The sequence below is a fragment of the Hoplias malabaricus genome, chromosome 9, assembly GCF_029633855.1.
Source record: "Hoplias malabaricus isolate fHopMal1 chromosome 9, fHopMal1.hap1, whole genome shotgun sequence".
Lineage (NCBI taxonomy): Eukaryota > Metazoa > Chordata > Actinopteri > Characiformes > Erythrinidae > Hoplias > Hoplias malabaricus.
In genome coordinates, this window is record NC_089808.1 from 19,261,852 (window position 1) to 19,274,584 (window position 12,733).

At 30.9% G+C, this 12,733-nt stretch overlaps 1 gene segment (V, D, J or C); it reads right to left on the reverse strand.

Moving 5' to 3' along the window:
- Positions 1-563: 563 nt before the first annotated feature.
- The window catches only part of LOC136707466 (T cell receptor alpha chain constant-like), a 70,034-nt gene continuing 57,864 nt past the window's right edge, over positions 564-12,733 (reverse strand). Inside the window, 4 exon segments of the C gene segment in view lie at positions 564-1,070; positions 2,338-2,445; positions 5,196-5,243; positions 5,631-5,798. Of these exon segments, the coding sequence occupies positions 2,339-2,445; positions 5,196-5,243; positions 5,631-5,798 (323 nt within the window).

Here is a 12,733-nt window from a genome sequence, read left to right on the forward strand (position 1 = left end):
AATGAGTCTATCATTACTACACTTGATCAAAATCAGCATATTTAATCCTTATTGTGATTCACACTGGTCTAATATTTCATGTGAGTAAATGTGCTATCAGTTGTTAACTTTAGCGCAGAGTTTTGATGGACAGGTCTAGCAGCCAATGGACACACTATTTAAAGAAACGGTGTGATTTGTCAGCTTTTCACTGGTCATTTTGATATTAGCCGCTATGAACAGACATAGCTTAATGGCCACATTTAACACATGTAAAAACTATATTGTAAACCGATTTATTTGATAATGTGATTTTTGTTTGACAAGGAAATTACATTTTTCTCAAATAAGAGAAAATAAGCAATATTAATTAAATAAATTTTCCCCAGCATAGTAAAATTTTAATACCTATGCAGTAAATAAATACTTTACAGCCTGAATGGGTTTCTTTGCTGAATAGCAGCCATATTGCATGGCCTCAGATGTTCATTTTAAAATATTTTATATGCTGTATTAGTACACATACTGATTAACTCATGAAAACTGAGATTATAAAAAACTAATGAGCAAGTTGGAGACAATGCTAAGTTCTACTTTTTATTTGGATACATTTTGCAATTCATACTTAACAAGATGCATACATTCAAACAGAACGGTCATTGCCTATATTATTAATAAAATTAAGTAGACAAAAATGATATAATCAGCAACAAAGAGAAGGTTGTATAACAAAATGAAAGGAAGAAAATATGCATACATTGTTTTAAATGCAAAAAACAAAGGAAAATGCAATGAAAAAGATTTCTTGGCAATACAATACATTGAAATTGAATGTGATAATAACATGAAAAACATGAATTAAAGAACAACATAAGAACAACATAAGCACATTTACATTAAGATTATTATAATCATAAACATTAATTAAAATAAAGGCATTTTGATTTCCAGGATATATTCAGTAATTACTGCAGTAAAACACATCTGCGAAGCGTATTTGTTTCCACTGATGCTTTTCAAAACACTCATGGTCTTTTTCAGTGTCAGATTGTTCACAAATCTGGCAAATCTGGAAGTCTTGTGTGTTGGTCCTGAAATATTGCAGATATATTTTAACATTTCAAGCAAAAAAAATTACAATGCAGACAACACCTAGATATTTATTTTGCTAGTAAATATGTATGCATAGCACTTTTACAAAGAAACCAGTGGTTTCTTCTGTTTATAACATACTTTTAAGGGTAAATATATTTTAGTATTTATAATAACATTTAAAGGTTTATTATTTTTATTTTATACTCAAAGATACATTTTGCATCTACATAAAGTATCTTCACAGACTGTACTGACTCTTCTGCAAAATTCAATATACAGTGCATTGATGTGAAATGAGGGAAACTTACAAACTCAGATTTCTTTAAAATTGTGGTGAAAATGCTATAGTTTTTCTAATATTTTCAATTTACTAATGGTATTCCATCTAAACAAATGAAATTTCAGTTCCTTTTTTTCTTATGTTTCGAAATCACATTTAGTAAGTGATCACTGTGTTAAGTGTGTTCTTCCGTATCCTCACGTAGACTAATTAGCCTGCAGCGTTTTGAGTATGTTTTTAGGAGATTAACTGGTGGTTATTGCTTTCTTTTATTATTAAGATGTAAGATGTGTGTAAACCAATCTTTGCCCTTAAGGTCTGCTAACACTCCATCATTGGTTTTGAGTGTTTCATATTACAACTAAAAACCCTGAATTGTAATGCTAACAGTTTGACTGTTGACTGATGTAATCAAATGGGAAAAGGATCACACTACTTTTTTTTTTTTTACTTTTTTGCTGAAAAAAGGCAAGCAATCTACACCTTAATGACATATATGATGTTATCTAAAGTTTTATTATGAGAAATTCTGGGAAACCACAGATTGACCAGTCCTGTAGCATGAGGGAATAATCTGAGAGAATCCAAATGCTTGGTTTTATGTGACACTTGTATTGGGGCAACTGTATTTATGAGGGATTCATTAAAAATAATAATATTCCAATTCTCATTATGTGTGATCCCTTTCGCTGTCAACATTGGGACTGTAAAATTTGGGACAGAGGCATGGGCATAATTTAAGCTATTCTGTGTGGACGAACCATTGTGCAAATTTTGCAAAAATATGTCACATAACAAAACAATCATAACAATTGTTTAGAGTTATGGAAAATGCATCTTTGTTTTGCTGTCCAATATGATCTATATTTACCTCATAATATCAGTTTTAGTATGTAAGTGAAAAAGTGTAGTGCTCACAACTGAATTACAATGGTAATTTCAAGCTAAATAACAATTTTTGTGCTTTTTATTACTAAACTCACTTTAGCTGATCCACACTTTAAATGTCATCAAGACATTGAATACGATGGTCTTAATGAAGAGAATCCTCAGCCAATATATACAGAATGCCATAAAGTTGGTATTCGCATCTGCAGAGAAGAAGAGTAATGTTATAATTGTTGTCATATTAATAAAAATGTAATTCAAGTGTGGAATGTAACAATACTGCCCTCCACATAATATACAAGCGTTCAGTTCCCATTTCAGGAAGTAATACCATGCTATATTGACTCATTTAGTAAGCGTGTGTACAGATTTGTAGTTCGATTCCTTTGGTCCAGACCAAACAAAATGATACATTACTACATTTTAATCCTGGTGTGGTTTGAGTTCACATTGAAATTTTACAATTGAACCAAAGTAAGTAAAAGAGTGAAACACAGCAAGAGGTGGTGAAATGGATGAATGGAGTCAAAACAGCGACAGCAATTCTCCCACAAAAGTGTCCTTTAAGACATTAGCAGATCTGTCCATGGCATTGTTTGCTTATTATTTTTACATTTTGGGACTTCACCTCACATGTTTGGTTCGCTTCTGTGCCTTTGGTTCGTGTTGCATTTTTACTTAAAACTAACTGCACCAGAGTTCATTTAAAATTGGACCAGGGCCGCAACAGACTTCGAAAGGGAGCATTGGAACCAAGGTCCATTTTAATCAAACCAAAGCTGACACCAATGCTATTATTTTTAATGTCAATGTAGAGCAAACACCATGTCTATGATAGTGCTGTACTGAGAATGATCCAAAATTTTACATCTGATCAATATTGTTCTGATTAATATAGGGCTAGAATTGTAGTAAATCACTGTAACAGTAACTGTAATAGTAAGCTATACAGGGCGGCACGGTGGCGCAGCAGGTAGTGTCGCAGTCACACAGCTCCAGGGGTCTCTAGGTTGTGGGTTCGATTCTAACCGCGACCCTGAACTGGATAAGCGGCTACAGATAATGAATGAATGACAGATATGCAAACCGGATTCCAAAAAAGTTGTGACACTAAACAAATTGTGAATAAAAACTGAATGCAATGATGTGGAGGTGTCAGCTTCTAATATTATATTCAGAATAGAACACAAATCACAGATCAAAATTTTAAACTGAGAGAATGAATCATTTTAAGGGAAAAATATGTTGTTTCAAAATTTCATGGCGTCAACAAATCCCAAAGAAGTTTGGACAAGGCCATTTTTTACCACTGTGTGGCATCCCCCCTTCTTCTTACAACACTCAGATGTCTGGGGACAGAGGAGACCAGTTTCTCAAGTTTAGAAATAGAAATGCTCTCCCATTCATGTCTAATACAGGCCTCTAACTGTTCAATCATCTTGGGCCTCCTTTGTCGCACCTTCCTCTTTATGATGCCCTAGATGTTCTCTATAGGTGAAAGATCTGGACTGCAGGCTGGCCATTTCAGTACCCGGATCCTTCTCCTACGTAGCCATGATGTTGTGATTGCTGCAGAATGTGGTCTGGCATTATCTGGTTGAAAAATGCAGGGTCTTCCCTGAAAGAGATGACGTCTAGATGGGAGCATATGTTGTTCTAGAACCTAAACATAGTTGTGGTGCCTTTCCAGCAGTGGCGGATGCTGGTCTTTCAAGGAGGGGGAGCTCAATTTCGGCCTACATCATAAAATGTGTCGGTTTATTTATACATAAATTCTACCCTCCGTTCCTTTTTAAGAAAATGATCTGTGATCCTGTCATACCAACAAGGCGTCTTTTCCAGGGACTTGACTAGTGTCCTCTCAATGGCCAACAGAGCTAGGCTGCTTAAACGGCCTTGGCTCATGTGAAGTGTGTCCGCCTGTGCTCCTACGGATTTTTACACCAAAGGATCACTGATTCGCTCATTTCGCTGTCAATCAAAAAGGGATTCAGCTTCAGACAGATCATCCAATCATCATGCAGAAGCTGAGCGTCCGGGCCAGCCGAGGCCAGCCCACTGCCCCATAGACCCCCAGAGCTTGCTTAGAAATGGCTTCCTCTTTGCACTATAGAGTTTCAGCTGGCAACGGCGGATGGCACGGTGGATTGTGTTCACTGACAATGCTTTCTGGAAGTGTTCCTGAGCCCATTCTGTTATTTCCTTGACAGTGGCATTCCTGTTTGAGGTGCAGTGACATTTAAGGGCCTGGAGATCACGAGCATCCAGTAGAATTTTACGGCCTTGACCCTTACGCACAACAATTGTTCCAGATTCTCTGAGTCTTTTGATGATGTTATGCACGGTTGATGATGATAACTTAACAGTCTTTGCTATTTTACTCTGGCTAACACTATTCTGGTATTGCTGCACTATCTTTCTGCGCAACAATGGTGGAATTGGTGATCCTCTTACCATCTTGGCTTCAGAGAGACACTGATACTCTGAGAAGCTCTTTTTATACCCAGTCATGTTGTCAATTGACCCAATTAGTGTTAATTGGTCTTCCAGCTGTTCGTTATATGCTCAATTTCCTTTTTCCAGCCACTTATTGCTACTTGTCCCAACTTTTTTGGGATTTGTTCATACTGTGAAATTTTGAATCAGCATATTTTTCCTTTAAAATGTTACATTTACTCAGATTAAACTTTTGATCTGTCATCTATGTTCTATTACAAATAAAATATTGACATTTGAAATCTCCATATCATTGCTTTCAGTTTTTATTCACAATTTGTTTAGTGTCTCAACTTTTTTGGAATCCGGTTTGTACATGACAAAAAGGTCTATAAATTATGGTATACCAAATTGGCAGTTAAGTGTGTAGATGAAATTTTTATGTTTTACAGCAGCTTATCCTGAGACAGATGGACATGCATAAATAGAATGAAAGCAGAATATTTAAACCACTTACTTTTTGTAAACTCATCCTTTAATCCCTCAATATTGCAATGTGATTGTGCTAGGAATAAAAGACAAAGAATGTTATACATACATGTCAAGCCCATGTCATTTTCAGAACATTAGAAGATGCAAGGTCACAAAAGTGTATCATTCTTTATTCATGATTTTACCCTCCTTGTCAAATTGATTTTCTAAGTAACAAAAGCTATTACAATCTATAGACCAAATAAACTTGAATATGGCATAATTTTTTGTTTTATTTTTTTCAGATATATTGCACTATTTCAATTTGGTAAGTTTATTTATAGGATCAAAATAAATGTTTTTTCCTAAAATGCCATTTGTCCAGAAGCACCCAACATTTTTGCATATAACTCTTGTGGTGCCCAATAACACTTGCTATTGTATTTGAAGATCTTTTGTATGATTGTGTACAAATTCTTACGTTCATTGCATGTTGTAGCATTTCTGAGTATCTGGCTATAATATGACTCATCCTCAAATCGAACTGCCTCAGGAACTTTGTCATGACCTATAGCATTTGCTTCTGTGAACCCAGTGGCCAGGCAATCATTATTTTGAAGCTTGTAATACTGAGGTGGAGAGTAAACATCTGTAAAACAACAAATAAATAAATTATTAATTAATAAAAAGTGCAAACATGTTTATTATGTGTTGCTCAATTAAAAACAAACCATTCATTGGACAGGACACATTCACAATGTATAAATAATCACTATCCGAAGGAACAATTTCATCCACAAACTATTGACTTTGTTAGACAGAAGATGCAAGTCAGTGCAAGTCTTTTTCTGGAAAAGTTGGGATGTTTAAAAAAATTTGGGTTAATATTTTGAGGAATTTGGTGTGTCTACCTATTGTCTGGATGATACGCTGGTTTCCTTCCACAATCCAAAAACCCCTTGATGAATGTATTGGTTGTGTGAAATGCCCCCTAGGTGTTAGTCAGTTACTGATAGAAAGAGAGTGATGTTCTGTAATATCTGGCATTTTCCTGCCTTACACTTACATATTCTAGGGTTTGTTCTGGACTCACCATGACTTAGGATGAATAGGATGAAGCCAAAACATTTGAAAAAATGTATTTGTATTTTAACAATTCAGAGAATCACATTTATTGCATGTTGCCAAATAGAATTGCTGCTTTTCCAAAAGTTAGTTTTATGTGCAATTATTTGTGTTTTTAAAAAGAAATATATAGAAATATAAAATATTTTACTAAAAGAATTATATATATTTTTGTGTGTGTGTGTGTGTGTACATAAAGTCAGGCTGCTGTATTTGATTAGCACAAACATGGATTTCATGGAAACATTGTATGTACCAAATATCTGATGTTTCTGAAAATTACTCAGAAGCTTTTGACAATTAAATGAAAAAATACTGTCATTTGTGGGTTTATTTCCCAGTAAGAACTGAGACAACCTATGCTTAGGCAAAATGGTCAGGCATGGCTGGGATTCTGAACGGCCTTAATAGTGGTGTCTGGAAACAAATAGGCCAACATCATTTTTATTTTGTTTTCTAATCTAGTATAAGTTCAAAGTTTGTTTTGCCTTGGTTGCGATAAACATCAATAGACAATATATGGGTCACATGAAAAAATTTTGAAACACCCTGTTGTATTTATTGTATTGTTTCATATTCATTAACAAAACAGTCATTTATATATATATATATAATATTATATATATATATATATATATATATATATATATATATATATATATATTACATTAGACAATTTGTTTATTTATTTAATATTAGATGATTTGCAAAACTACAGGATACCTATAGAAGATCTGTTGACAACTGCGTAAAACTACAGAGTATATTTAAGTTTGCTGTGTACGGTGTTATCAATTGAATGAAATAATAGTTTACAAAATTACTGCATGTGATTATATGGAATAATTAATTATGCTTTATTAAAGGTGTTTTAAGATACTAAAAAATGAATATTTAAAAAATATTTTAGATGACAGCATGAAATGTCATTGTCTTATTTTCCTCAATTATTAGTCTTGTTCCTGAGCCAAAAGCAATCTGATTATTCACACCATAGGATTACTAGGTACAAAAATGTAGAATCTAATATCAGCTTTCAAAGAGAGTTTCTTTAAATAATATTTTTTTCTGTTTTTAAACTTAATGACAGGTTTATGTATATGAATAGTCTTATTAATTAATAAATATTTTGTTAAATTATTTTGGTCTATGCTTGCTAATACTTGTTAATTTGTTTTACAATGATTATAATGACTTGTTATTCTACAAACTACATGCATTAATTGCTCATTTTAGTTTACATTACAATTTTTTTTTACATTTTCTAAAAAAATCCATTTTCAGATTGGCATAAATATAAATAAAAGCAAAATCCAATATATACAAAAAGCAAAACTATATTTAACTGAACGTAATACAAATATATAACTTTGAATGTTGAAACTAAGACATAGGTTATAGGTTATAGGTATAGTTATTTGAAAAACATTCAATTCATTCTTTTTTTTTTCAATTCAAAAAAACATTTGCCAACTTGTCTTAGTGAAATATGCAAGGTCTTCCCTGAAAACTATGTTGTCTGAATGCTAGCATGTCCCCCCAAATCCTATAAATATCATTCAGCATTTACAGTGCCTTCACAAAAGCCTGTGCACTAATATACAGATGCTGGCTTTTGAAGTGTACACTTATAATAAGTCACTTGGTCCCTCTCTTTAGCCTGGACAATGCAGCATCCAATACATATATTTTTAAATCTACTTTTCCTTTTTTGCTCAGTTCATATAAAAAAAAATAGCCGAATTTGAGAAAAGGTGGCTGTGTTAGTGCCTTCTATTTGTAGATGCTTTCTTCTTTACATTTGTGAGTTATATCTTGCATTTGAGGATACAGTGATGAACACACAGTGATTTTGGTTAATATTTCACAGCCCACACAGTGAACACTAGTTCATTGCAACCTGAGGCTCTGAAAATAACAGCCATTCAAAATTTGGGCTTTTTCCCCTGCATGTAGAGATTTTCTCTAGATTCTCTGAAACTTTATCACTAAATGATATTATATACAGTAAGAAATTAATTTCATTACTTTTTTAAAATTGAGAATTTTTTAATTTTTGCATTTTCCAATGCAGTCTTCCAAAACAATGAATCTATTTTTTACTTTTGAAAGATTCAGCCTCTCCAAGATTATTTTTTTAATCTTGTCACTGACCTTGTCTTAATGAAACTGATTTTACTAGTCATCTGTTGCCCTGCCTGAACATTTTTGGAGTTTGTTGCTGGCATCAATTTAAAATGGGCATATTTTTTGAAAAACAATAAAACTGATCAGTTTTCACACTTGAAATAATGTATAGGTGCTGTTTTTAATTAAGTATTGGTTTTAAATTATCATTTCAAACCTATATCATTTCATTCTGTTTTATTTACATTGTGCACAGCATCCCAACATTCTTCAAAATAGGGCTTGTAGTTTAACATATTAATAATAAATATAAATAATATTAATGTCAAACTTACTTGGTACTACCTTTAAACTCATTCCATAAGCAAATATTGTTTTGCCAAAGTTGTTAGACACACTGTGCTTTGTAGTTTTGCAAAAAAGGAGTAGGAAATATGTTGCCAAAATAAAAAAATAAAAAAATTTAAATGAAAGGATATATGTAATATATAGTTTAAAAAATTAAAGAATTTTATACCGTACATAACTAGATAGCTTGTTATAATCTTACAGAGTTAATCTACAATAAAACTCTGTAGGCAAAAGATTTTAGGGAATCTTAAACTCTAGAGAATATATAAAATAAAAAGAACAGCCTGCATCATTTATATATCATCGCAAAAGCGTAACGTTACAGGAGAAGGAGGAAACCTTCTTAACTTTAAATGGATGTGAATGCAAAAATATTTTATTCCAAGCAATTGTGAAGCATTTCTATTGGTCCATTCATCATGAACTATTCACAGGACATATTGAGTTACAAGAACTAGTCCAGGCTACCCATCACTTAAGAATCTGCTATATTTAAATATATCTAGGCACCTTCATCACAATTTATTTATCCAAGCTAAACATGTAAAGTAAATAAAGATATTTTTTGAAGTAGAAGTTGATCTTACAACCACATTACTCACATGCATTAATTTTTACTTGGATTCCATTTCCAAATATTATCTTGTAACCAGTATTCACACACACAGCAAACACATAACGAAAATCTACTGGTATCATACATCTAATTTCCAATTTCTCTTAAAATCTCTTTAATTTGAATTTTCAGGCAAATAAGAGTTTTAATAATGAATTTTATGTGATTATTTACTTTTATTTTAATGTAAATAGTCAACCAGTCTCTTTTAAATTAAACATATCACATATATTGATATACCGTTATAAGTATATTGATCAAATTTATACTCAGTATCTACAACTTTCAATAAGTTTCTATTTTAATATGTTAGTTTCCAGCTCCTTGACGCCACATATAATTACTGCCTGAGAAACTAAATGACCTATTATTTATGAAGGCATGGTAGGTATGGCAGAAATTCATAAACACATCATAATGTAAAAGGTAATGTTGAACAGTAAATTATTATTGATATTTTGGATAAAAATAATAGTTTGACACAAAATATTAAAATGCAATTAAAATGCGCTATGCAGATTTAATTTGAAAAATCAGATGTTGATTTATTATCATTGATTTGTGATTAGATCTAGGTATTGCTAATTGTACTGACCACCTCATGTGAGTGGTTGAGAAATAGTTAAGCTAACACACTTATTATATGTATTCTTACTAATGTTATTGTTAAAACAAATCGATATTTAATTCTCAGATCAATGGATTTACATATCAAGTCCTTAGATGATGGAGAATTGCATTGTCTTGTATAAAAGGAATCTTTGAGTTTTATTCTAATTTAATAAATATGATTATATATTATTTTTCTATATTGCACAGTTGCCTTTAAACATTTTTTTTCTATTACACTCAATTAAACATATTCATATACCTTTTATCAATGAATCTTGATCACTGGCATAGTATCAAAATGTGTATATTCATTATTTGTATGATTTGAATGGTAATCAGGTAATATGAAAACAAGAGTCACCCTCAAAATATAACGTTTTAAATGAATGTTGATATATTGAGTGCATTTTGCACCTACTATTTTAAATTTTTGCTATATTATGTTGTGCTAAATTGACACGCATCTTAACATAATTAAATCTGAACTGAATTAAAAATTCATAAATAATTTAATTATATTCTTACTTGTCTGAACAATCAGTGCCACTCTGCTTCCTAAGATTAAATTGTTATTGTTATAAATTACACACTAACAAACAGCTCAGCAAAAATGTTGCCTCTAAGGCCATATTAAAACTGGGACGTAATAAGGCTCTTAATTCACATGCATAAAGTAATCCAATCATGTACTCCAATAATAATATTTAATTATACTCATGGAATGGATAAAAAATATATATAATTTGAGCAAATCTGTCAGACTAATAAATATATTTTTGAAGATATATTCATGTAGGCATGAATTCTAAATTAGCTGTATACTTAAAGTAAATTGTGCATTAATTATCAACAAACATTACAATATTATAATATCTTAATAAAGTATATTCAATAATTTTTACAACAAAATAATAATAATAATTCAACAAAATTATAGATGAAACTCAGTGAATCAAAGTTTCAGCTTTGTTCCTTCACCAAATGTAAACATGTTACTATGCTGTTACATTGAATGCCGCAATAACAATACATTTCTCAACTAATTTGTTATTCAATACTCTGTTTTCACTGGTGTAAGGTTTCAGATTTATTCCTTTCTTGTAAAATTCATGCTCTAACCTATATGTTTAATTACTTTACTAAATTATATTAATGCACTTACATGGCTCTACATATAGAGGTGTTGCTCTTCCAAATATGATTTTCCATGACCTATCATTCACACAGTTGTGTATGCAGTATAAAAACTGAGAACATGTTTACCTGCTTAAATGATTAATTCAATTCCATAGAAATGATCGTTTAATGATATAATTCTGAGCATTTGGCAGCCAGATAAACCCCAAAAAAACAGTGAAGAGTTAATTATGTTAAAAATCGATAATAGAACATTAAAAATGTATAGCCATTTAAAAATCAATTCTTATGACCATTATATTTTTATAATAAATTTGTTAAAATACAAGTTAAGTACTTACTGTAAATAACAGTTAATTTGGTTCCTTGACCAAATATAAGCTTATTCCCTAGAGTCACACTGTAGTACATCACTTATCAGTATCTATTTGTTGTTTTTTTGTTTGTTTGTTTGTTTATTTGTTTGTTTTGTTGTAGGTTGGCATTACCTTTCTTTGGATTATATATATATATATATATATATATATATATATATATATATATATATATATTAATTTCATTCAATCAAGGTGTTAATTTCATTCAATCAATCCATATCATCAAGGTGGTCAGTAGTGGTTTTAAATGTGAATTAATCAAAGTCCTATTATATTCAATCATCAGCTTTGATTGAAGTATTATTTGCTACTATTTCAAGAGGTTTTGACTTTGCTTACTTTGTTAATAAAATGAAATGTGATTTAGCAATAAACTTTGATGTTATTCTAAACATAATTTTACAACACAAAACAAAAGCTATGTTTTATTATTTCTGTTAACTATTTAAACGTTTTCATTAACAGTTTTAAGGAGAAAAGTATGACTATAAATATTTAGGATCATTTAAATTAATTTAAATCTCAGATAAGGATTTCATCATTATTACATCATGATAGTAATGTATACTGAATACTTTCTGTAAAAAAAATAAATAAAACATTTTCTTAGGCATAACTTTACATTAAGTGATTCCCTGATATTTCTGTGAGCATTGCCCCCTTTCCAAAGTATAAATTCCACCATTACACAAAAAGATTTTCAGCACAAATTTCTAAAAAATGTATATTTCATAAAATAGTTTAACATTAATATTACCATGTAGTAAAATTATTCATATTAGTATGTTTAAAGATCATGTTTACTTGTAGTTAGATGATTAGTTTTTTACTTACAAATAATTTTTATTTAAAAAATTATGCTTCCTGCAATAATCTATATAGCATTATATTGATATAATGCACTTACATTTTTCAGTTATCAATTTTGTGCCTGTGCCCATGTGTTTAATTCCACCTCCAGTAGACACACAATATGAGACCATAAATCAAAAACACTTTTTGCTAGTGCTGTAAAAATCTCAGGATTATTTGTATTAATAACACTTAAAGTGTCTTATAATAAGCATGTGTTATTTTGCAGTATATTACTGGTAAATATTCAATTATTCAACAGAAACATGTGCTGGAGATATGTTATTGCAATTTTTTGTTTAGATCCTACAACATGTCCCAAATATGAACTATAATGCAAATTATTATTGTTTATATTTTGGTTATTTTATCATTTACACATTCCTG